The sequence below is a fragment of the Eptatretus burgeri genome, chromosome 3, assembly GCF_056783735.1.
Source record: "Eptatretus burgeri isolate ZD-2024b chromosome 3, Ebu_testis_v1, whole genome shotgun sequence".
Taxonomy (NCBI): Eukaryota; Metazoa; Chordata; class Myxini; order Myxiniformes; family Myxinidae; genus Eptatretus; species Eptatretus burgeri.
In genome coordinates, this window is record NC_140963.1 from 51,975,551 (window position 1) to 52,002,151 (window position 26,601).

A 26,601-nucleotide genomic window follows, 5' to 3' on the forward strand; every position below is an offset into this window, starting at 1 on the left:
GGGTTGGCCCTAAGGTGATCTCACCCCGATTGGACGAGGGGAACATCCCATCTGGCTGTCACACCTTGTCGACCCTGATGCGAGGGGAGTCCGCCCACGTCCGTAGCCTTGAACACGTGGGTTATGGCGCCATGGTGTGTAGTGAAAGCTTGGCGGGTGAAGCGTTGTTCGCCCGCAGAGTGGGAGAAATGAAGCAAGGGTTGTGTGATTTCAAGATGTAAAAAATCTGACTATAAAAGAAACCCGCAGCACACATGAAATTCCCATTAGACATGGGGAAGAGATTCTAACTACCCACTGTATATACTTAACGAAATAACTAAACTTTGGGTCAACTGTATGTGTGAATGCAAATGGTTTCCATATTCGTAACACTATTTCTTGCCTCCCAGATAAGGATTGTCGAATGAAACCACTAAAAAAAAAAATTAAAGAGGCCGTACAAGTAATTACTTGTAAGTTGTAAGTGAGCTGTGAGAAAGGGGTGTGCCCCTGCACAACAAAGCAGTTGGAGAACATCCTGATCAACTCGTCCAAAAAGTTGATATGTTGCAATAAATAACCGTACTGCAATAACTACTGACAACATGGGTCCCGTGAAAGGCCAGAGGTTCATTGATACTTCTTGTGTTCCTATATTCTCGCAGTCCGATTTGCTTTCAGAAACAGTACAGTTAGGGTTAACCAAGTTGAAATTTCCACCGTTTTGTCTAAAAGCTGAAAATTATGTTGAAGATGATTTGAATCACAGATTTTGCGACAGTAATGGCAGGTTGAACGTGCCCTGTGAGCGGAACCGATGTCACTGGAAACACACACGGCGCATGTACAAAAGTCCCCCGTTTCGCATTCATACGTCATTTCAAAAGCCGTGTATTGTTTTGAATCTGACTACAGTGGCCATTTTTAGATCCTCGTGGAGGATCTCGACGTCTGACTCACGTTGTTGTTCTTCATCTTCTTATTGTGGACTTTTTTGTTTCACAGCCTACAGTTTTCATCGAAACTCCCTCAAACTTGGCGTATGTATGTAAAAATACCCTGCGCAGACAGTAACCATCTCCGATTTTGAAAATTCCTCCCAGAAAAAAAAGTTATGACGTCAAAATATCTCCGCTAATGGAAATCGCCTAAAAAATTATCTCTGAAACTAGGCAAGCTTTTTGAATTCTGTTTGCGGGAATCGAACAGGGCATTAGCAGAGATGAATTACCACACATATGATACATCACTATGATGTCATATCAATTTTTATGACGTCATTCCTATTTTTTGACATTTTTTGTTTCACAACCCAGAGTTTTCATCGGATCTTCGTGAAACTTGCCATGTATATGCAGAAAGCCCACGCGCAGGCAGTAACCATCTCCGATTTTGGAAATTCTTCCGAGAAAAAAAGTTGACGTCATAATATTGCCGCTAATGGAAATCGCCTATACCATTATCTCCAAAACTAGGCAAGCTGTTTGAATTTTGTTTGCGGGAATCAAGCCGAGCATTAGCACAGATAATTTATCGCAAACCTGATACATCACAATGACGTCATATTCGTTTTTATGACGTCATCATTAAGAGGACGAGGATCTTAGCTCATTTGAGCTTGTTACTAACGTAGGTGGGCAAGCGTTCCATTAAGGCGCTGTCACACCTTGACGATTTAGCTAGCAATAGCAATGTATAAAAATGTATGTAAAACGTTGGCGTATGTTGAAATTGATGGGTTTTTTTTAAGTTTTGGTCGTATTCATAACATGTTGGTCGTATGCATAACATATTAGTAACGGGCACAGAACGTTTCGTTGTCTTATAGATAACTTATACCAACGAATGCTTAGCCTGTTGTCGGCGTTCACAACCTATGCCCAATGATAGTTTAACTTAGGCAGAGCGCGCTGCACGTATCGCCGACGATCACGTGGCGTAGCCTGTTAAAAACCTGCCGCACGCCAATTTAAATCATAACCGCCTGAGAATTGGAAATGTCAACCACGGAGTCACACCTTGACGATTTAGCCAGCGTATGCCAACCTCTGAAAAATGTGTCTAAAACGCTGGCACACATCGAATACGGTATGGGTAAGTTGTGTATACGTTAAGAGCACGCTGAAAAACGATGAAGTACGCTGTCATATTTCGTGGTAAGTTTAGTACGTCGTGAAATTTCAAGCATGCTGAAAATTTTACGACGTACTCGCCGTATGGCTCACACGTTCCACTACGCTGGGAATAAGTTGTAGGCACGATATGCGATCGTTGACACACGTCGACACAAGTTCCTTGTAAGTTACTCATAAGTCGAAACACGTTGAGGTGATGTTTAGCATACCCGAAACTTATTTTCTCCATCAAGGCACATTTTCTTTTTTTCTCCTTGGCTCCGTGAAGACACGTGACGAAATATCTGAAGTTGTTTTTTTTTTGTTGTTTGTTTTTTTTGTTAGTCTATCACGAATTTTAAAATATATTCGGACATTTGCTTTAAAGTTTCGACGTCGACATGACAATATCCTCAAACAGAAAATATTCATCGAGGAGGAACTAAGAATAAGACATGAGCAAACTGAAGAGGCAATCGGACGTGACGTAACGGCACGTGACGAAATATCGGAAGTTATTGTTGTTGTTTTTTCTTAAACGCTGCCAATACGCCATTATACGGTAGCTGTAAATTAGAAACACATTCAGTAAGTTCTGTGGTCGTCCGGAAGACGTCAATATGCGTTGGAGGTACGTTACACATAGGTTCAAAGCACGTTACTCATAGGTTAGAAATAAGTTTCGGGTACGCTAATCATTACCTCGACGTGTTTCGACTTATGAGTGACTTACAAGTAACGTGTGTCGACGTGTGCCAACGGTCGCATAACGTGCCTCCAACTTATGGCCAGTGTAGCGGAACGTGTGAGTCATACGCTGGCATACGTCGTAAAATTTCAAGCATGCTAAAATTTGAGGACAACCGCAAAGTACAACGATGAAAGCCAGCGTACTACGACGTCTGGCAGTGTTTTCCAGCGTGCTCTTAACGTATACAAACTTACCCATAACGTATTCGACGTGTGCTGGCGGGGAGAAATGGGAAAGATCAAGGTTGGAAGGAGACAGTTGTGAAGGTGGGGTAGGTAGGTTCGAGGAAAGGGGGAGGGGAGGGGGGGTAATGTGCAGAAGGTACGGAAGTCGGAGTCAAATTCCCGTGATTTTGTGTACATAATAAATAGATGGCTCCGAATTCCACGTTTTGTTTTCAATAAGAGGTTAGGGAATTGACCCAACTTGGATAGGAGGTGTGCATCTGTGCGAGCATGAAGAAACGAAAAGTGCTTACGTATCTGGGAATGACGAACTGTGCAGAGTAAATTCAAAGACAAAGGTTTTGTCAAACAGAATTTATACTGAATACTGTTTCTCGAGTGACAGTTTCTGCAGAAGTGTTCTGAGACAGGCAACGAACAGCTTATGAAAACAAACTGGCTTGTTACCTCAGTTACCTCACCCGATGCCGTACGGGGATTCATATGTCGTCAGTCTGCAAGGGACAAGAACTGAAAAGGCCGCTTGCGGGTTCGGACAGAATCGTTTTCCGTCAGAAGCAAAATCGGCGGTAGATGGTAACCATAACAACCATTTTTCTTCCGGTTAAAAAAATATATATTGTTGTTTATGGTGCAGTTTCGTTTCGTTACCCTGGGCGTCTGTTTTATTACAATTTAAATGTGAAATCTTTTTAATACACCAGTTATAAAATAAATAATTTTACCCAACAGCATTTTTGAACATACACCGCTCAGCTTGACGTCCACAATTAACACCACAAATTTTCATCGAAAACAAAATAATTCCTCATTGGACGAAACAGCGAAGAAGGCAGCGCGAGGGGAGGGGAAGAACTGAAGAAGGCAGCGTGAGGGGAGAAGAAGGAGGCAGCGTGAGGGGAGGGGAAGAACTGAAGAAGGCAGCGTGAGGGGAGGAGAAGGAGGCAGCGTGAGGGGAGGGGAAGAAGGCAGCGTGAGGGGAGGGGAAGAAGGCAGCGTGAGGGGAGGGGAAGAAGGCAGCGTGAGGGGAGGGTAAGAACTGAAGAAGGCAGCATGAGGGGAGGGTAAGAACTGAAGAAGGCAGCGTGAGGGGAGGGGAAGGAGGCAGCATGAGGGGAGGGGAAGGAGGAAGCGTGAGGGGAGGGGAAGAAGGCAGCATGAGGGGAGGGTAAGAACTGAAGAAGGCAGCGTGAGGGGAGGGGAAGAACTGAAGAAGGCAGCGTGAGGGGAGGGGAAGGAGGCGAGTGGAAGGAGGCAGCGTGAGGGGAGGGGAAGGAGGCAGCGTGAGGGGAGGGGAAGAAGGCAGCGCGAGGGGAGGGGAAGAACTGAAGAAGGCAGCGTGAGGGGAGGGGAAGAAGGCAGCGTGAGGGGAGGGGAAGAAGGCAGCGTGAGGTGAGGGGAATAACTGAAGAAGGCAGCGTGAGGGGAGGGGAAGAACTGAAGAAAGCAGCGTGAGGGGAGGGAAAGAACTGAAGAAGGCAGTGTGAAGGGAGGGGAAGAAGGCAGTGTGAAGGGAGGGGAAGGAGGCAGTGTGAGGGGAGGGGAAGGAGGCAGCATGAGGGGAGGGGAAGGAGGCAGCATGAGGGGAGGGGAAGAAGGCAGCATGGGGGAGGGGAAGAAGGCAGCATGAGGGGAGGGGAAGAACTGAAGAAGGCAGCGTGAGGCGAGGGGAAGGAGGCAGTGTGAGGAGAGGGAAAGAAGGCAGAATGAGGGGAGGGTAAGAACTGAAGAAGGCAGTGTGAGGGGAGGGGAAGGAGGCAGCGTGAGGGGAGGGGAAGAAGGCAGCACGAGGGGAGGGGAAGAACTGAAGAAGGCAGCATGAGGGGAGGGTAAGGAGGCATCGTGAGGGGAGGGTAAGAACTGAAGGAGGCAGCATGAGGGGAGGGTAAGAACTGAAGAAGGCAGCATGAGGGGACGGTAAGAACTGAAGAAGGCAGCATGAGGGGAGGGGAAGGAGGCAGCATGAGGGGAGGGGAAGGAGGCAGCGTGAGGGGAGGGGAAGGAGGCAGCGTGAGGGGAGGGGGAGGAGGCAGCGTGAGGGAAGGGGAAGGAAGCAGCGTGAGGGGAGGGGAAGGAGGAAGCGTGAGGGGAGGGGAAGGAGGCAGCGTGAGGGGAGGGGAAGGAGGCAGCATTAGTGGAGTGCAAAGCAGCGTGAGGAAAGTGCAAAGCAGCGTGAGGGAAGTGTAAAGCAGCACGAGGGGAGTGTAAAGCAGCGTGAGGGGAGTGTAAAGCTTCATGAGGTGAGAGTAAAGCACCATGAGGGGAGAGGAAAGCAGCGTGAGGGGAGGGTAAAGCTTCGTGAGGGAGAGTGAAGCAGCGTGAGGGGAGAGTAAAGCAGCGTGAGGGGAGGGTAAAGCTTCGTGAGGGGAGAGTGAAGCAGCATGAGGGGAGAGTAAAGCAGCGTGAGGGGAGAGTAAAGCTTCGTGAGGGGAGAGTGAAGCAGCATGAGGGGAGAGTAAAGCAGCGTGAGGGGAGAGTAAAGCTTCGTGAGGGGGAGGGTAAAGCTTCGTGAGGGGAGAGTAAAGCAGCATGAGGGGAGAGTAAAGCAGCATGAGGGGAGGGTAAAGCTTCGTTCGGGGAGGATAAAGCAGCATGAGGGGAGGGTAAAGCAGCGTGAGGGGAGGGTAAAGCAGTGTGATGGGATGGGAGGCTGCATAACGTGAAGGGAAGGAAGCGTGAGGGGAGGGAGAGGGAAGGAAGCGTGAGGGGAGAGGGAAGGAAGCCTGAAGGGAGGATAGCCAGTGTACCAGGGTATTACCAGGGCAATAAAATGTGTCCAAACAGCAATGTTTTATTTTTAACCGCTGTGTTCCATGTAAAACAGGGTGGGAGAATTAAAAAATTTAAATCCACGCTGTCTTCCTGGCAAAGGCTTGCATGTATGCATGCCCCATCCCATACACATTCCTCCAACTTGCTTGCATGCAGGCACACACAAACCCCACCACATCTGACCTCCATATGTGCTGTCTCTGGACTTTTTCGTTTTGATCCACCGCCGACTATTAATATATTGCAGAAACGATTGTGGTGCATTTATATGAATATTTTGTCATGAAAGCAGATTGCACAAAACAGGGGAAAAGGGGCGCAGGAAGGACAAAACGGTGAGGAACAGACATTAGGAGATCTGTGGAAGGGAGAGGGATGGGGCGGGGAACATGGGGTATACAAGATGAACATTACAGGACTTTCAGGAAGGAAAGCAGGGAATTTGAAGGAGGTGAGCTTGGGGTGGATTAACGGGGGTAGAAAAGATCGAGGATTTGGATAGGGGAAAAGTGAAAAATTTATATAAGCATTGCAATGTAAGCAGCGATTTGTAGCTCTGATGAAAAGGCATTCGATAATATGAGTGAGGAAAGTGAAAAAAAAAACTTTATCGTTAACAAATCATTGCGGCCTGTTCCAAGTCAAGGCATGGTTGAGCAGGCCTGACGGCTTCTAACCCCAGCTGGGTAACCCGGCCAGGATACGCCTTTAGACCCCAGAAATCGAGGTGGCCGAGGATCGCCTGATAAAGGTTATAATTAAATAAGGCTGTTAATTATTTTCATAAGGGGTGTTTTAATTAACCCAAACACCCAATTTTTCACTCTTGCACTTCCTTGGAGTCTTCTTCGTATGCATGCAAAGTTTCAGGCTACTCGGTTTTATGGTTTTGGAGTTATGCAGCAGACACACACACACTGACACACACACACACGCACACACGCACACACACACACACACACACACACACACACACACACACACATATATTTATTGGTATAGATGATCACCACATGGCAGGAAGGTGCAAGCATTGAACTCGATATAAGACTGGAAAGATTATGAGCAGTGTGAATTTGTCGCCACCAAGCGCCATGTTGATAGGCCCACTCGCAGTAGAGATATTTTTGCTTGCGTGATAAATTCTTGGGAGATCTTGGATATTGAATGTTAATTTTGAGTTGAAAGTCAAGTATAAGCACTCAACATTGGAGTACGTATGAAATATGTAACGATTTTTAAAAATTTGACAGCAGGAATGGAAAAGAGAGGGCGTGGCTCGGGCTGAGCAGGAGCGAGCAAAAAGCACCCTCACTGTGCACGAGAACATACTAACAAAATATGAAGAATTATTAAGAAAGAATTTCTTTACAATAAGTGTTAAAAAATGGCGTCCACATGCACACAGACAAGCATCCACATGTCCTTGCATATTTGTGAAGACACACATCAACTTAGCCTGAAAAATATTGCTGATGAAATTGGTGATGGCTTCTTGGAGTTCTTGAAGACTGCAAACTCCTGTCTTAATACTTTTCTGCAAACTGAAAACTCCATGTTACCCTTTCAGGATATTCACTTACACTATGAAATACATTGTTGCAGTTCTGCGAAGCTGTCAATACCCCCAAGGCAACAGCACCCAACATACAGCAATCCCAAGACAGTTATTTCATTAGTGTTCATTTAGTCAGCCCTTCCATTTGTCTTGTGGGTAAGTGGGACAAGATGCGTTGCATCGGGCTTTTAGTTAGGTTTTCAACCCCCTATTCTCTCATTTATTCCATTCATTTTATAAGCTTCATTTGCATAAGCGTGCTGTTTATCTGTTCAACAGCGTGCCATAAACCAATCGACACCTCAGCTCAGACCCTCACCATCCTCACTACAATGCTACAACACTCAACGTGATCATGAGAAAAGCCTTCTAAAAATCTCAATACCAATCTACGCCCGACCTCTTCACCACAAACGCCACACCCACAAGCAACCACTTCAACCTTATCACCGCAATCACCTCAACCACTTACAATACGTCAGCATATTTAGCCCAGACAAAACAGCGCTTTCCCCACCTCACGATAACCATCGGAACCCCCACTCCTTCATGATCGGAGGAAAACCACGGGGTAACCTTCCCGGGTCAGATTGTGGTTGTGTGTGTCGGGGTGCTACTGAGGTGTCATCCACCAAACGGCAGTCTCCTTGGGTTAACCTGAGGCGGTCCCTTCAGATGTATGTATGGAATGTCCTATCCCTAATACTGGCATTCATTTTGCCGACCTCAGAAGGATGACAGGCAGAGTCAACCCCACCAGGTATTAATTAAACAGCCAAGTGGAATTTGAACTCAGGATCCTAGGATCCCAAGCCCACCACCCTAACCAGTAAGCCAACACCAGGCATATAGCAACACATGAGCAGCACGTCAAACGCCACGTAGACCATTTCTACATATTAAAAGACTGCTTTTCATGGTTTACATGGAATTTGCAGGGGTGCACAATGACTTTCGGGACAATTTGTAGAGGGACACAGTGACTTTTGGGACACTATATATCTTATTTTCTGAGGGCATGCTGAAATGTAATACTTCCTATTATTTTTCTCAAAAACAGGTCAAGATATTCAAATGAAACCAAACAAAGTTTGCCCTTTAGTTGTTCCCACCACTGGGTGTGAAGTTTGGTGATTCTATCACTGGATGTCTCAATGCTACATTAGTAAAGCTGGCAGAGGGCAGCGTGACATTGTCAGCGCTGTGAAGTGTGAAGCAATGGAGATGAAAGTTGGGATGATTGACTGGATATGAGACAACTGGAGATGAGAGTTGGGATGATTGACTGGAGATGAGAGTTTGGTGCACCATCATGATCCTAAGAGTAAGTGACGGTCAATGAAGTACCCCTACAAAGGATCACCAGCCCTGACTTGGCTCTGTCAATTTCCATGTGCACCTGTTATTAAAAAGATTGCTTTTCAAAGGTTTATGACAACACTTCCGTGTTCAGCCCTCGAGCGAGTCCGTTGCTCACACTAATTATTATTATTATTATTCATTTATTTCACTTTAGCACTGGTCTCCTCTATCCACCTGGGAAATTGGAAGTCAGCCAACATCAAAGCATGACATAAAAAAGGTGAAAAAATGGATCCCCTTAACTACAGCCCAATTAGCTTACTTCCAATCATCAGCAAGATCATGGAATCCATCATCACAGTTGACATAAAATCATTCCTTTTCTCCAACAGCCTCATCTCAGATAATCAAGTTGGATCCAGAAATCGCCACTCTACCTTTGACATGCCACTTTAACTAATCCAAAAATGGCTGGAGACCCTCAATATCAGACATTAGATCAGGGCTGTCTCTCTGGACATATCACGAGCTTTTGATAGTCTGGCATCCCGCCTTGCTCTCAAAACTGCCTGCCTCTGAAATCCAAGACCAACTCCACTCTTGGATAATTGACTTCCTCCACTCTTACAGACAACGTGTGGCTCTCAATGGAACCCTTTCATCTCCTCTCCCTGTAAAGGCTGGAGTACCTCAAGGCAGTGGTCTCGGTCACATATTATCCCGAATCTTCATCAATGATCTCACTGACTCTGGAAAAGCCTTTTTAACTCTTTGCTGATGACTCACTCCCGACCATGACATCTCTCATCCTTCTGACAGACAGGCAGCAGCCTCTTCCCTCTCCTCAGAACTTGACAAAATCATTTACTGGTCAAACACAATTTTGTTTATGCATCCATATTGTCCACCCTTTGCGTTCTCCCTTACCCCTCATCATTACCTGCATCCCTTGTTTGTCCGCCTCTGTCCACTTTCTCCCTCGACCCTGCTATTGTTGTTTCCCCTTTCTCTTGCTGTTCCCTTTTTTATATTGTGGACTGATTTGTTGTGTAATTTCTCTTTCACGTGCCGAGACCATTTAAAAAAACATTTATAATGCCCTGACATTCACGGCATTTTTCAGGACGTATCCCCCGCAAATAGTAGGGTCCGTCTATATATATATATATATATATATATATATATATATATATATATATATATATATATATATATATATATATATATATATATATATATATATATATATATATATATATATATATATATATACATAAATATATATATATTGTTGCGGCCACGGGCACCGAGACACCAGCTTGTCACTCAGGGGGGATTAATCCCCGGATGTCTTCGGAAGAGCCAGACCTGGGGCCACCGCTCACAATTAACCTTGTGGTACAGTGGGATGTTTTAAAATCACGAACGCCACCCAGTTAACCACGAGTTCCAGTGTCCACCGTCTAATTATGCCATTTAACTAGAGGTCACGTGGTTATCTGAGCGTGGAGCACGCCCTCGGCAAAGCACCAATCTTGTCTCAATTAGATTTTAATTATGGCGGCCGAGCGTTTTAACCGCTGGTGAGTGCCGACTATTTTTGGTCAAATCTGTGGTAATTACCTCCCAGTCTATCTCGGTTCGGACAATGCTGGACCAATGGAAGGAAAGGACAAACACTGACAGGTTGGAAGTCAACAAATGATTCATTAATAATAAAATAAATAAATAAAAATAACTATATTTTTTGAGATAAATAAATGAATAAGTTGGCGCTCACGAAATAAATACGTGCATAAACGATGCTGAGGAAAAATAAGGCGGGGTCAGCGCTCACAAAAGAAATGTGTGTAAACGTGTCTGTCATAAAGAAGAAAAAAAACTTCCCATAAGAGAGGGGATCTATTCTTTACCCTTCTCAACGCATCACATTTGAAATCCCATTAGACATGGGGATGGGGCTAATCTGAACATGCATTTAAGGAAATAACTGTCTGAGGACCTGGATGTGTGGATGCAGTCATCAGACAGGATTCTGAAATCCGTCACACTACTCCTTTCTCTATCCCAGACTCGTCCTGAGTTGTCCAACAGCTGGAGACACCGGTTAAAAAAACAAAAAAATTACATTGCAATGAGCATGACCGTGTGATATGCAGTTGAAGTGTGACATTTTACCCCCTACCTCGTGCATTTTAACTCTAGCCTTCTGTGTGTGCGCCAATTTAAATTAGATATGTCCCACCTGATGCGTTGATAACTACCTAACTGATTCACACAGACAACCTTATGCTCCACCGAAATTGCTGGAATTTTTGAAACTACAACACATAACCAGTGGCCTTTAATAATTCTTCTTCTTCTTCTTCTTCTTCTTTCGGCTGCTCCCATTAGGGGTCGCCACAGCGGATCATCCATATGATCCGCAAAGTGATTTGGCACATGCTTTACACCGGATGCCCTTCCTGACGCAACCCTGGTCGCCTCTTACGACACAGGGATCTGGTACACCTATTTAACCGGGGTATACACCGGCCCAGTACACTGGTACTCATTTCGCCGACCTCGGAAGGATGACAGGCTGAGTCAACCCCCTGGTGTTATACGACTTGGTGTGTATATGTATGTATATATATATATATATATATATATATATATATATATATATATATATATATATATATACATACACACACACACACACACACACACACACACATATATATATATATATATATATATATATATATATATTCAGTGGCCCAACGGGGCTTGAACTCAGGACTTTTTGGGTCCCAAGCCGCTGCCCTAACCACTGCGCCAACACCAGGCTTTACCAGTGGCCTTTAATAATCTGCACAACTAAACAACGATGTACAATTTCTGACCCAGGACCTGGAGAAATGCAGAAGAAAAAATTGTGGAGAGGGGGAGAACACCTGCTGATTCTTGCCACCTTCATGCTCTTCACCAGCACACCTAACAAAATAAACTGGCAGGCCAGTGACTGCCATACAGGCCATAAACGTTGTGGCCTTCAAAACAAAAATGATCAAGAAGCAGCAGCAACAAGAACAGAGCCACTTCTTCCACATCGCTGCGTTTGTGCAGTTCAGGGTCACGGTGATACATGGCAAAGGTGAAGCAAAGTGTCATGAGCCTGGTATGTGGCTGGTATGAAGCTGGTATGAGCTGGTATGAGCTGGTATGTGCTGGTAAGAAGCTGGTATGAAGCTGGAATGAGTTGATACAAAGGGTGCTGCAACAAAGGGGCAGTCCCTAAGTGTGGTGGCATGTTGCCACAGTAAATGCAGTTCAAACAAAATAAAACAAACAAAACCACCATGATAACAGTCACCTAGTATGAGACTGCAGCGAGTAGCAGTCCACAGAACAGGTGTGGGTGGAACACAGGTCACGGAGCAAATGGTGAAGTGAGGTGAGTGATACCTTGATGTAGACAGGTGATCCAGCAAGGCGAGTGATGCCTTGATGCAGAACAGCCTTGATGGTCCTGGGGCAGTGGCGAGACAAAGCGCAACAGCAAGGCAAACAGCAAACAGTACGAAAAGAAAAAAAAGGTAAACCGGGTAGTGCCAAACACCAGGTCCGACCAACATGGTCAGCCGGTCCCTGGTGTGCACATACCTGGGGCAGTGGCGGTGGTGCCGGGAGAGAGAGAGCTCAAGGTTGGCCCTACTCGTCCGCACCCATCCATCTTTCCCATATACACCACCCTTGCCCCCCTCTTTTTACAATTCGTCGCTACGTTTCGTCTCCTATATCCCACTATCCCCATTGCCAAATTCGTACCCAATCCCCCCAAGGTTCCTTGGAAAGGAAGAGCAGAACTACATGCAATCTTATACTTACATCGTGACACGACTCATTCTCAAGTCCGACAGGAAGGCAAGTCCAGCAGCCGGCGATCATCCCGTCAGTGGATGGTGCAAAGGAGTTTTCATCAATCCTAACTCCGCTAACATTGTTTCACTATTAAACTGTTCCCGGGGATATACCCTGCCAAGAGGCCGTTGTTAAACTATGGGGTTCCAAAAACCCAGATTCTCATCGCCTATGTGTTGGTGCTCTTACAATTTTGGGCCTTGCCCACCAAGTTTTCTTTCTGTGCCATTGCACAATTTCGTGGCTGGCTAGTGTGGCTCCACTATCAGGTCTGCCCACCTGCATATTCACCATTAGCACCCCCGGGACGCTGGAGCTGCCTCTGAGCTTTGCCTGCTCCTGACTCTAAGATGGGGGATGCCCTCACAAGCACTCCCCCCCCCCTCGATGCCCAACTTGGCATTTTGGCGCCCCGGGTCCCGCTGCTCGGGTACCTGTGTCCAGGAATACACCAATGGCCCCCTGGACCTACCTACGGCCTCACCTGGCCGACGAGCCCCCAGCACCCGGGGTGCCTGCTTCATTCGAATACTACACTCACAAGCCACACCCCCAGCTGGTAAATTATCTCCTGCACCCACACAATTTTTTTTAACTTTCCACAATCAGCACCAATCGCATAACGACATCCATGTGTAAATTTACCTAATCCCCCTACCTAACTTTAAATTAACCCCCGGGTTTCCTTGGGTGGGATCCACTCCCCCATTCAATTCTTCACACCATGCATTCCATTACTCACATTCATACTGGCCATTTCCCTGCCCTCACACTCATATCATCAACCACACACAAACACATTTCCACTCACCGACACAGCATCACCGAACTAATTTCCTCTAACTAACTCGTGCACCCTCGTCATCCCTTATACTACGCACGTTCCATTTAACTCTACATAGCTAAGCTACGTCCCCACTCCACGTTCCATGTCTGTCCATGTCTTTAATCCATTTCTAAATTCTCATCTAAATTGCCCCTAACTGATGTTCCCGGGCCCCATGGAGGACTGCTCATGCCCCCATGAGGCCAGTCTATCTAACGCTAAACACTTCCCCTTAATAATGCTCCTTTGCCCCAAGCGAGGATGTTCGCTACATCCTGGACGGGCTTCCTGAACTTGTGGCAATGCTCGGCGGCCCTTGCACCTCCAGGGCGGTGGTCGACAGCGCACTCGCCCCTTCGGTTTGGCAGATACATGAGGGCGTAATGTCGCCCCGTCACTGTCACTTACCCCTATGATAATGAGCCCTCTGCATCCGCGGAGGTGCTCAGTCATATGTCTGTTGCAAGCCAATTTGTGTTTGAATTATTGCCAGTGGGAATTGGGGTTTTCCCACGAGGAACCAAGCCATGCTCGCCACACCAATTGCTCATACCGGGGGTACCGTGCATATTGCACACCTGGTCCCTGTGGAAAAAAAAAAATTTCAGCCAAATCCGTTCTGCTTCGCCGTCCGTGCTCCAGTGATTTATCTGTCACGGAGCGTTTACACACCGGCCCCTCTGAAACCATCAACACATCGCGCCACCGTCCGTGCTTGGGCGGTTGGCAAAGTACGGACCGCGCACACTCCCGTACCTCGTACGCAAAGTCCCGTCGAGCCGGTTTGGTTTCCAATACAACTCTGTCCCACTCAGGAGGCTCGCCCTCCGGTCTGCTACACTAACCACGACTCCAGTCCGGGTCGAACCGTGTCCCATTCTTTCGTGTGCACTCATCCATGTTATGTCACATGTACTCCGCACATACTCTGGCACCTTGGGTACTTCAAGAAACCCCAGGTCCTTTCTTCCCCACAAGCTCGACACACACCCAATCGCATCATGTACGTCCCCGGTCTCGCCACGACTCATCTTCGTTATACTCACCTCCTCCCGTTCTTCGAGCACTCTGTCACTCTGCAAATATAACACGTCCATGCATTCAATAATCTCTTCCTTTACTCTACTACCTGTTTCGACCTGTTTTGCTTTCATTTCAATAATCTCGATTTTTACCTCATCCGCTTCCTCTTTAACCATCGTTAATTCCCAATGCGCCCCTTGTATTTCCTCCTCTAACGTCACCTTCGTTGTTTCTATTTGTGTTTCCATTTCCCGTTCCTTTGTTTCCATCATCTGTCACCTCCTCAACTCTCTTCGTCAGTTTCTCGTGTGCCATTTTACATTCGTTTTTAATTGTAGTCATCTCTCTTGTTGTTTCCTTCTTGGCGGCTCTTAACTCCCTTATCGCCCCTGTGTTCTTCTCCATTTGTTCTTTCAACTCATTCTGTCCTATCGTCAGTCCTTCTCCCTCCTTTATCTTCCAAATCTGTCCCATCGGTCTGGCCTCGCTCTCCCTCATCTCTTCCCGGACACGGATCCGACACTCCCTTCCCTCCTCTCGTACCGCTGCCATTTCTCTGCCCATCGCTTCACTCATCTCCCTTTTTATTTCATCGCCCATCACGTCCATTTTTCTGCTGTTTTCGTCCATTTTTCTGTTGTTTTCTTCACCCATCACGTCCATTTTTCTGCTCATCCTGTCCATTTTTCCATTGTTTTCTTCGCTCGACATTTTCATTGTGCCATTAATTGCCTCATGAACAACATCATGTCATTCTCGGGCTGCACTGGTGGCGATAACCTGGCGTTTTGCGCTATCGGCGCTGAATTTTCCAGAGACCGAGGGTGGGGGTTATTTTCCATCTCTCCCATTGCTTCCTCTTCACCCTCCATTGTGACTTCATGCGGGTCCAAGGTTAATTCCGTATCCATATTTACATCATCTACATGGCCCACCGGGACCTGCCCATGTTGGTCCGCCATTGTCCGTCCCAATAAATTTAACTAAAATTTTGTCTAACCGCTCTGAATTTCGAGGTGCGTGGAGCGCACCACAGGTCGATGACCTGACACCAATTTATTGATCAAGGGGGTTCGAAAAATATCCCACTTCTGACACCAGTTGTTGTGGCCATGGGTACCGAGACACCAGTTTGTCACTCAGGGCGAATAATCCCCGGTTGTCCTCGGAAGAGCCGGACCTGGGGCCACCACTCACATTTAACGTTGTGGTATGGTGAGCTGTTTTAAAACCACGAACGCCACCCAGTTAACCACGAGTTCCAGTGTCCACCATCTAATTATGCCGTTTAACTAGAGGTCACATGGTTACCTGAGCGGGGAGCGCGCCCTCGGCAAAGCAGCAATGTTTTCTCGATTAGATTTTAATTAGGGCAGCCGAGCGTTTTAACCACTGGTGCGTGCCGACTATTTTTGGTCAAATCTGTGGTAATTACCGCCCAGTCTATCTCGGTTCAGACAATGCTAAACCAATGGAAGGAAAGGACAAACATGGACAGGTTGGAAGTCGACAAATGATTTATTAATAATTAAATAAATAAATAAAAATAACTTTTTATTTTCTGAGATAAATAAATGAATAAGTTTCAAAGCAACCGAAATGAATAATTACTCAGGCAAAATTAATCAAAATGCCAGGAAAGAGACAGAGAGCAAATGCTTATCAGAGGTTGACTTACTTACAGCTAAACACAGACAAGGGTACCCAGCAGATCATTCGGGGGAGGGGGGGGGGGGAGAAGAGTCATCTCCCTCACCAGAGAGTAGTTATCTGTGAAGTGAAAATGTCCTGAAATGTGTCCGTGCGTGTCACATCCTTCGCCAGCACGCAGCCTTGCCGTGCACCCTCTCGCACACAGCCTTGAGTGCCAGTTGACGTCTGGGAGGACACCAAGATCGTCTGTCATGGGTTTAGACCCTGGTGCTGCTACATGGGCAGCTCCTCACACTTCACAAAGCTGGTGATGTCCAGTGTCCCACACGGTCCGTCGGTGACTGACGCGCGCCTCACACGTTGGTGACTGACCCATGCCTCACTCGTTGTCGGCGCTGCTCACACCCACACGCGCACCACACGTTCACTTGCTCAAGCACTGGGAAAGACGAATTGTCTTGTTGTTGCCACTGGTCATACACCCACATGCGTACCACATGCTCGCTTGCTCACTTCTTGCTCGCTTATTGTCTCCTTTTTTGCACGCTTCCACCCGCTTCTTGCACTTACTTACTTTCCCCCCATAACGGACCTCCAATTTGTTTTTTATATCCAGCCCGTCTCGGCGGGCGCAGAGTCCCCCCAAGCTCACCCCGTCCCACTTGTGTACTGTTACCATGACGACCCGTACGCTCCAAAAAAGGCGGGTGTCTGCGCTCGCAAAAGAAATACGTGCATAAACGTTGTTGAGGAAAAATAAGGCGGGGTCAGCACTCGCGAAAGAAATGTGTGTAAACGTGTCTGTTGTGAAGAAAAAAAAACTTCCCATAAGAGAAGCGATCTCTTCTTTGCCCTTCTCAACGCATCACATTTAAAATCCCATTCGACATGGGGATGGGGCTAATCTGAACATGCGTTTAAGGAAATAATTGTCTGAGGACCTGGATGTGTGGATGCAGTCATCAGACCGGATTCTGAAATCCGTAACAATATATATATATATATATATATATATATATATATATATATATATATATATATATATATATATATATATATATATTTTACATTGTGAAAAAGGTGAAGCATACCTACAAATGGTGCTGTTTGTGAAGAAAATTTTGAAACAAATTACATTTTCTCTCGAACATAAATGAAAGAACACCATGCATTCATTGGTTGCATTTTCCATTCTCCATGAGATCAAGGCAATTTTGCAACTCAGCAATGACAGCACCATAAGAGGTGTATCAACTTGAAAAAAATACTGTCATCTGTTCAAGGTTTGGAGAAGGGCACGATAGCGTTGTGTACTGCCATCGGTGAACTGTGTTACTATGGCCCATATAAGACTTGGTGAAGGCCATCAATGGCAAATTATTGGGATCAACAATCCTGGGATGTTCTTCAGTGAAATTGGACTTCAACTTAACTTTAATCAAACTGTTATCATTACATTGTTTGGAAACTATCAACAAACCAATGAGGGAAAAAGATAGGCCTCGATCTGGATGACCTGGCAGGGTGACCTCCAACAGAGAAAATGTAACTCTGATCAGGCTTGTCAGACAAGCACAGTGTTGCGGCACAAATATAATCTCCCTCAGAGGTTATCCATAAGAACTGTCCGGAACCGGCTTCGTGCTGTGGTCAAAAAGCCAGGAGACCGACAATGCGTATCCTCTTAGCTTCCGAGAACACAAAGCATTCCGCTTGGCATGGTGCTGGGCACATCAACACTCATGGAATCTCATCCTGGAGAAAGATCCATTGATTTGATGAGAGCCAATTTCTCCTCCATGTGACTCATGTTACAACTCGGGTTTGGCAATAATTGCTACCATAGCTGATACACTCAGGATCATTGTAGAGTCAATCCCATTCGGTTGCAGATCCATTCTGATATAGGGCTGCCTCCAACGATTGTAAACATGACCTTGTCACTGCACAGTGTAACCTTAGGTGAAAATTACCGTCGAGACGTTTTGAATTGTGTTCTTCTTTGTTCAGCATATCCGTGTTAGCTCGTCCCAAATGTATACATACATACATACATACACATACATACAGTACATACATACTAGACAGAATATCTGAAAACAGTGCTGGAATTCTGGTGGAAAAGTTCGGTGCCTTTAAGGAAGGAAGGAAGCTTTATCTTTACAATATGATCCCAGGTTCCTGTTTTAAGTACATCCAAACTATTTTAAATACAACCGAAACCACTTTGCGCATTATATCTCAGCACAGGCAAGTTAATAGGCCTGCCACCATGATCACCACCAAGATCTTCTCTGCAGGACATCAAGCAGATGGTGCACCATCATTTCATGCCATCAACCATCCCTTCCCATGATCTTTCTATCCTCCCCATGAACCCAATGTTCTTTCATACAGGTTGCTGCATCTTCTACCCTCTCCCATTTCTGTTCTTTCATTCCTTTGCTTATTGTGCCCAACTGCTGCCCCATGATCAGTCATTTGCTTCAATATTATGTCACCTCACTCCTCACTCTTCCATTCGATGCGCTGCTCCGGTGCATGCTCCCATACCTGACCTGACCTGACTCTTCCATGCACCTCGATCTTCTATAGATAACAAAATGAAGACAATAAAGAAGCAAGCTTTAGTTGTAAATGCATGCCAATCTTTGTTTCAATACTCCATATTACCATTATAGGAAATGGACCATCACACTAACACTGAGAAAAAAGGAAGTGCTGGAACAGGCCAAGATATTAAAAAAAAAGAAAAAAAAAAAAGGAAGCACCCATGGAGAACTTTGGAGACAATGGAAAAATAAACACACAAAATCCCCAGCCTTCCAGTCATTTAACAACAAACAAGTGTGGGAGTGGGAGCAGATTCACCAACTGTGAAAAGTTCACACGTGCACTCATACGGCCAAGGTTGCTTCAAATGAAGGCAGTGACGGTAGAACAGAAGGGCCTTAAAAGCAGCAAGCCAAATTACCTCTGCTGTGGTATCGGTATCTGCTTCACCATCATGTTGCTGATCACTTGCCTGCTCGTTTTGCTCCTTCCTGGAATTTATGGTAAAGATGTCAAACAACGTGAGTTCTCAACAAATAAACTTTGGTTATCACTGCAACCATACATAGAAATTGCAGTGTATTGTGATTACGAATCTGGAATGTTATTGTTATGTACAGTGTTGAGTATTGTGACCCTTTTTCATCATTACAAGTTTTGCAGAAAACATTCAGTAGCACAGCACTTGCATGCCTTTTTCAATTGGTATAGGTTCATGGGCTCCATGACTTAAATGTGACCGAAAGCCTTTGTTTGCTTCATTGCACGAAAGATAACATAACACTAATATAATGATGAACCCAAGATCTATAGTTTAAAATACATGGCAGGTTTCTATTTGTTTACCTGTAATCCCTCTTTACCAGTAAGTGTAGACTTCCTTTGTGTGCTTTTTCCATTCAAGCAATTTCTTCGCAGTCTTGGGCTTTGGTAAATTGTTCGATAACTTCTTGGAGAGCAGTTTTCATTTAAAAAAAAAAGATAATTTAAGCTAAGCACATCTCGGTCTATCAAAATTACCTCAAACATGCAACTCCAGCTCACGATCATGACTCACGACAAGTAAAACTAGAGTATGGATTCAGAATAACAAGAAGTGTGTGTCTATACGTGTGTATGCATGTATTTGTATATGTACGAGGTACACCTGAGTTTTGGTTTGCATGGCTTTGTGGGACCACACATTTCATTGTTATGAACACAAATTAATCTGTATAATTTGCTTCAATGATCTCATTTGATTTTAATTTAACCCATATACTTTTTTTCGTATGTCTTGTCAAGGCTTGCATGAGAACTAACACACAATGCACAGCAAGGGGGGCATGAGACAAGAGGAGTGTGGGAAGAACAAAATAGTGAGGAACAGAGACATAAGGAGATCTGTGGAAGGGAGAGGGATGGGGCGGGGAACACGGGGTATGCAAGATGGACATTACAGGGACTTTCAGGGAGGAAAGCAGGGAGTTTGAAGGAGGTGTGTTTGGGGTGAATTAACGGGGGTAGAAAAGATTGAGGATTTGGATGGGGGATGATAAGAGGTGGTGATGAACAGCTGTTTTGAAGGCCTGAAGGGAAGAATGGGATTGAACAGAGTGAGGGAGTTTATTCCAAAGGCAGGAAAAACAGAGGAATGAAAGCGTGAAGGTGAGCGGTGATTCGTGATTTTGGTAGTTTTACCAGATGGGGGCTGTTGGCGGACCTTGAGTGCCCTGTGGAAATATGGTGGGGACAAATAGCAGACAGAGCGGGGGGGGGAGGGAGCGAGACGGGAGAGGAGACAGTGAAAGACAGAAAGACCACCGACCTGCCTGCAGTGAGAGAGTGAGAGGCCCAAAGACTCAGCCTCATCGCGGGAGATGCCAATGATCTGAAATGCCTTGGTTTCCACTGCATGAAGCCAAGAGAGGTGAGAGGCAGGAGCACCAGCCCAGAGGAGAGAGCAGTACTCCATTAGGCTGCGGACAAAAGCTTTGTAAGTGGTCAGGAGCTCAGGTGGGCTGATGAAGGACTTTGCACGACGGACGATTCCCAGTCGGCAACTGGCTTTGGAGGCCAGGTTGGAAATGTGGCTTTCCCAGGAAAGATCATGGCAGATAGTGAAACCCAGAAGCTTGAAAGAAAGGACTTCTTCCAGAGGATTGTTGAGAAAGTGGATGGGGGGGGGGGGGGTTCGAAACAGTCCTTTCGGAAAGACATAGTGAGAGTGCGAGATTTGCCCGGATTGAAAGACATGTTCCACGTGTTGGACCAGTTTGTGATTTTATCCAATTCTGCAGAGAGCGAAGAAGTAGCTGCTTGGCAGTCTGAGGGATGGCAGATGGGATGGCAGAGGGTGGAGTCATCAGCAAAAGGATAAAGAGGATTTTCCAGAGAGTCGGAGAGATCATTGATGAAAACCAGAAAAAGAACAGGGCCCAGAATGCTGCCTTGAGGAACTCCAGCCTGGACAGGAAGAGGGGATAAAAGAACTCCATTTAGGGCCACACATTGGCTGTGACAGGAAAGGAAGTCAGCGAGCCATGAGTGGAGATAGCCTTGGATATCATTGGAAGAGAGTTTGGTGAGCATGGCAGGGTGCCAGACCATGTCAAAAGCACGCGATACGTCTCGGGATATGGCTTTGATTTCATGGCGGGCATTGAGTACCTCCATCCATTGTTGGGAGAGCAGAAGCAGCATATCCAGGGTAGTGACGTGGTCTGAAACCAAATTGATGATCAGAAATCAAGCCATTGGAGAAGAGGAAGTATTTAATGTCTGAAGCGATGATGGATTCCATAACCTTGCTGATGATTGGGAGAAGGCTGATTGGTCTGTAGTTGCAGGGATCTGTTTTTGTGCAGGGCAGTAATGTTTACTGATTTCCAAGCAGATGGCAGATTACCTTGAGCAAATGAAAGGGTGAATAGAACAGAGAGAGGGGTGAGCAATAGCAGGGGAGTAGGTTTTTAGGACACGTGGGCTGATGCTGTCTGGACTGGTTGCAGAATCAGAGTCGATGTTTGACAGCAAGCTCTCCACTTTGTCAGAAGAAAAGGACACAGAGTCCTGGGAAAAGGACACAAGGAAAAGTTGTGTGCGACTGGTTTAGGTGGGTACAGAAAGCAATGGGTTTCGGACACAAGACTTCGATACAAACACTGAGTTGAGGCATTCAGCCTTTTCACGTGCGGTATCAGCAGTGCGGCGATTTGAGGTAAGGGAGGGGATGGAGGGGGAACATACACCAGAAACAGATTTGATTAGACGCCACCAGGATATGGAGGAGGGAGAGAGGTTTGAGAGTTCAGACTTGAGATTAGAAAGATGTTTTCTGGCTCTCCTGAGGGTAGACACACACTTGTTCCGAGCTGTATGGAAGGAAATGAGATTGCGTCAACTACAACCAAGAAGATCTTGTCCCGAAATGGACCAGCAAAATCTACATGAATTCTTTGCCATGACTTGTCTGGAACAGGCCATAGGCATGACACTTGCTGTGGATTGTCGGCATCTGACTGGCATGTATGGCAATTCCTCATCATATGCTCAATGTCCTTGTCCAGACCAGGCCACCACAAGAGACTACGGGCTAGACTTTTGGTTTTAACAATGCCGAGGTGACTGGCATGCAGCTCATCGAGACAATGTTGTCTGAAATTCGGAGGAATCACCGTTCCCATACCCCACATAATACAATCTTGACCGAAAGACAGCTCTGATGATTTAGACGCAAACGATTGATACTCAGGTGTTGAAGGCAGGTCATTACAATTTCCAGTGGAGATCCCCTGCATGACACAGGCGATAACATGATCGTGGGCTGATTCAACAGCCACATGCTTAGCCGTGACTGGCCCACACTGGATTTGGCTCAGTGTAAAACCATCAACATGATCGGATGATTCAGACGAAGATGGACCCCCCTTGCAAGGCAAGCGAGAGAGACCGTCACAGTTGGAATGTTTCTCGGTGTCACGCAACTGGATATCATAGCTGTAGGCAGCAAGGAACAAACATCATCGTTGTATTTGTGCCGCCGCCACAACTGGGATACCTCGCTTTGGTTCCATGAGGAATTGGAGTGGTTTGTGATCAGTCTGCAAGGTGAAATGGTGGCCAAGCAGGTACTGATGAAACTTTCGCACTCTCCAGACGAGGCTGAGAGCCTCCCTCTCGATTTGGGCATATTTCTGCTCTGCTGCCGACAGGATGCGAGATGCAAAACAAACAGGGCATTCAGAACCATCGCCCATTTTGTGTGATAGCACTGCTCCAATGACATATGCGGAGCTGTCGCATGCCAAAATGAGCGGACGTTTAGGTTCGTAGTGAACGAGAACCATATCCTCTGTGAGTCGCAGCTTGACACGATCGAAAGCTGCCTGTTGGTCAGATCAATGCCCAGCGTTCTTCCTTTCTGAGTAGCCGCGTTAACGGGGCCAACTCAGAGCTCAGGCTGCTCACGAATCTCTGGTAGTACTGTGCCATACCAATGAATGAGCGAAGCTGAATCTTGTCTTGTGGCGGTGGCATGTGCTGAATCGCCTCCACCTTCCGTGGGTCTTTCAATAGCCCCACCGGTGTGATGATGTGCCCAAGGTACGCCAACCATTGTTTGAAGAAAGCACACTTGTCCCTATTCAAGCAAAGCCCACAAGCCTCCAACTTCGTCAGCACTTTGTCAATGTTATTGAGGTACTCAGCCATTTTTCCCGCAACGAGTACGTCATCCAGGTAGGTTTGAGCAGGAAGATCTACACAAACCAGATCCATCACTTTCTGCCACAGAGCGGGGGCTGAAGCAATCCCAAAACAGAGCCGGGTGTATCGATAGAGACCTTGACATGTTGATCGTTAAAAGGTCACGACTCCCGAGGTCCATTTCCAGATGAAAATATGCATCCCGCAGGTCAAGTTTCATAAATAATTTACTCCCTGCCAATCGTGCATATATCTCCTCTATTGATGGAAGTGGGTACTGCTCGATACTAAGACCTGGGTTGACTAAAGCCTTCAAGTCCCCGCATAATTGAACATCATTCGGCTTCAGCACCGTGATGACTAGAGTGGTCCAGTCAGAGTATGGCACCCATTCAATTACTCCACAGGCCTCGTCTATCGAACTCAGCTTTCACCTTGTCGCACAGGGCATATGGAACTGGCCTCGGTTTACAAAACTGAGGAGTCATGCTCTCCTTCATGAAGAGCTTGGCCTGTATATCATTGAGTTTCCCAAGCTCATTGGAAAACAAGCCTCGATGCTTTTGAAGGATCTCCTCTAACTGGTGCTCCAATCGACTTGGTATGGTTTGCACAAGGTGAATGGCTGACCAGTCCAGCTTGATGTGAGTCAGCCAGTCATGACCGAGAAGGAATGGCCCACTTCCCCGAACCACATACAACTTGAGAGCGGCATCTTGGCCCTGATAGGTCACGGATACATCTGCCACCCCAATCGGCTTTATTTTCTCATTGGTGTAGGTTTATAGTGTGATATCTGAACCGATGAGCTTCAGACCGTTCAGCTTATGAGAGGTCTGTTCGCCTATGATGGAGAATGCCACCCCAGTATCAACTTGGAACATGATAGGCATATTGTTAACCTCCACTTCTACTGTCATTGGTCAAGATTTTGAAGATCCAACTGAATAAAGACTCAGCATTGGTTGAATATCTCGAACCGGGTCGTCATCATCATTGTCCACGACGTGTACGGTGGTTGATGCCCCTCAACAGACGTGTTTCAGATGACCCACCTTCTGACAATTCAAACACATGCTATCCTTATAGGGACACACACGATGGAGGTGTCGACCTCCACACCCCCAACATGCCTGCGTGTTTACCTTGCCACCCGATTGGAAGTATTGTAACTGTGGCCTGCGATTCATATCGAAGGTTGCTCGTGGGGTCCGAGGTGAACCGGATATCTTGTTGATCCCCATGTCACTTCCCATGGTCTGACCGGCGATGACTCATACATCTTTGAGGGACTGCTCGACAGCCGATGCAGTTTCGACCATATTGACGAACGTAATGTCCTCGAACTTGATGCGAAGTATCGCCGACACCATCTTCTGATCTTGTAACCCGGCAATAAATCCTTCTTTGAGCCTGGCTGGATGCTCATCTGGCGTGAATTTTCAGGCAATGGACAGATGTTTCAATCTTGCCACGAAATCGGCCACATGCTCTCCCAAGTTCCTCGTCAGATTATCAAATTCATACCTCGCTAACTGTGGTGATTTTTCAGGCTTAGTATGTTCTTTCATCTTCTGGACAATAGAGTGAAATTTCAAAATGTAGTCTTTCGGCTTGTTGGGCGCGACCAAGTCACATAACAGCCGGTAGTTGTCCGACGATAGCGAAGAAAGAAGAATGGCCTTCTTCGTGATTTCCTCGCCCATGCCATTCACGATGAAATAAAACTCCAATTGTTCAGCAAACAGTTCAAAGTCGTCGCCACTGAATGCCGGAACTTTACCGTGAATACTGACTCGATTGTCAGCCATCCCACCTTCGTCGCCAACTGTGGTGTTCACTGACAATACGAGAAGAAGACACTAGGCCAGGAGTGCAAGCAGGCATGAACTCTTTATTCTGGGAAAGGTAGGCACACAGGAACACCGCCCTTCAGGCGGAGCATAATATCAAACACCCAATCACGTGACTCCAAATATCCGACCTACATCCAGCACAATGACCAATTTACCTCACATATACTGACGAGGCAAACCGAGTGCAAGCCACTCAACAAAAGCAGACAACTTTTTAAAGTACAAAATTGAGGTTCATGGAAGGTCGTACCAATGAGGTTTAGGTTTTGAGGGATGAGGTATCGACCCACAACAAATTGAGGGTTTGTCTGACCACCCCATAGAGACAGATGGCAAAAGGCAAAAAGACAATGTACTGACAGTGGGCCAACAAGTGGATGCAACAAGCAAGGGAATGAAATAAGAGGAAAAGAGAAAATGAGGAAACACAATGACCTGCAAGCAAAAGAGTGAGATGAGGAGGGAAGGGTGTGGGTTAATGGGGTGGAAAAGGAGGGTTAACACATCTAAATTATGTCGACACGAGCACGAGGCCTTAGATACAAACATTTACCCTGTAAGAAGGTACACATGAAGGTACAACACTCAACTAGAGTAATAGAACCCCGAAATACTTCGCATTAACAATTCGAAAGGCACTGGTAGAGCACAAAGTCTCGCCTCGCACGTTCATTCTGAACATCGTGAACCGAACATGCGACTGTGATGGCCCATATACCCATATCATCCATGCACCCTATTATGCCACATCGTTTATGGGCATGGGTTTTGAACATCATAAATTTTATTCTTCACTCACATCCGGTCAGAGATCAGGTATAAGAAGTTTCAGAATTTTCAGATAAAGATTTCAATTCAACCAATTATGCCTGGAATACCACTTCACCCATGATGTCATCATTATCACCCTACATACCCCATGGGGAGTTGATGACATCTGTAGTTTTAATTTTTTTTCGTTGAGTGGTTTGAAAAAATGTCTAATTTTCCCTTTCATCCAATATAGCTGCCATACCATGTGACCTACGTCAGAGTTAGCAATAAAATATTCTCCCTGGGGAGTCCCTCATATGTTTAAAGTTTTGCCTCGGTCAGACAAGTGGTCACAGGGAAAAACATTTTTAATGAGAAAATACAGACATACAAACAGACAGACAGGGGCGTTGGAATAGTGTCGTATCCCTTTCAGAGCGAGACTAATTAGCTGAAACTGTTGGTGGCATATTGCTTAAAGCATCCCCTTTGATTCTGGGAGGTCGGCAGTTCGAACCCCGGCCAAGTCAACCCAACGATTTTAAAAAAAAATGGATGGTGCTCCTTCCTTGCTCGATGCTGAGCATTTCAAAAGGATAGGTTGACATCCATTGCGCTGGCTGCATGGGCCTAATGGCCTCTTCCTGCGTTGAAATTCATTGCAATGGAACTCATATAATG

General features: G+C 46.1%; 2 protein-coding genes across 6 annotated transcripts in view; one reads left to right on the forward strand and one right to left on the reverse strand.

The window, feature by feature from the left end:
- The window catches only part of DYNC2I1 (dynein 2 intermediate chain 1), a 245,518-nt gene extending 241,870 nt beyond the window's left edge, over positions 1-3,648 (reverse strand). For 2 of the 4 annotated variants that reach the window (XM_085873300.1, XM_085873299.1), the window contains exon 1: positions 3,480-3,648. The gene's annotated coding sequence lies outside the window, so the exon portion shown is untranslated. The remainder of the gene's footprint in view (positions 1-3,479) is intronic. The other 2 variants (XM_085873302.1, XM_085873303.1) reach the window with 2 other exon arrangements.
- A 15,182-nt stretch (positions 3,649-18,830) lies between these two features.
- Positions 18,831-26,601, forward strand: part of ENDOU (endonuclease, poly(U) specific) — a 30,930-nt gene continuing 23,159 nt past the window's right edge. The window contains exon 1 of one of the 2 annotated variants that reach the window (XM_085873306.1): positions 18,831-19,128. In XM_085873306.1, coding sequence (XP_085729432.1) covers positions 18,846-19,128 — 283 coding nt within the window. In that variant the 5' untranslated portion in view covers positions 18,831-18,845. Of the gene's footprint in view, positions 19,147-26,601 lie in introns of both variants that reach the window. The other variant, XM_085873305.1, reaches the window with a different exon arrangement.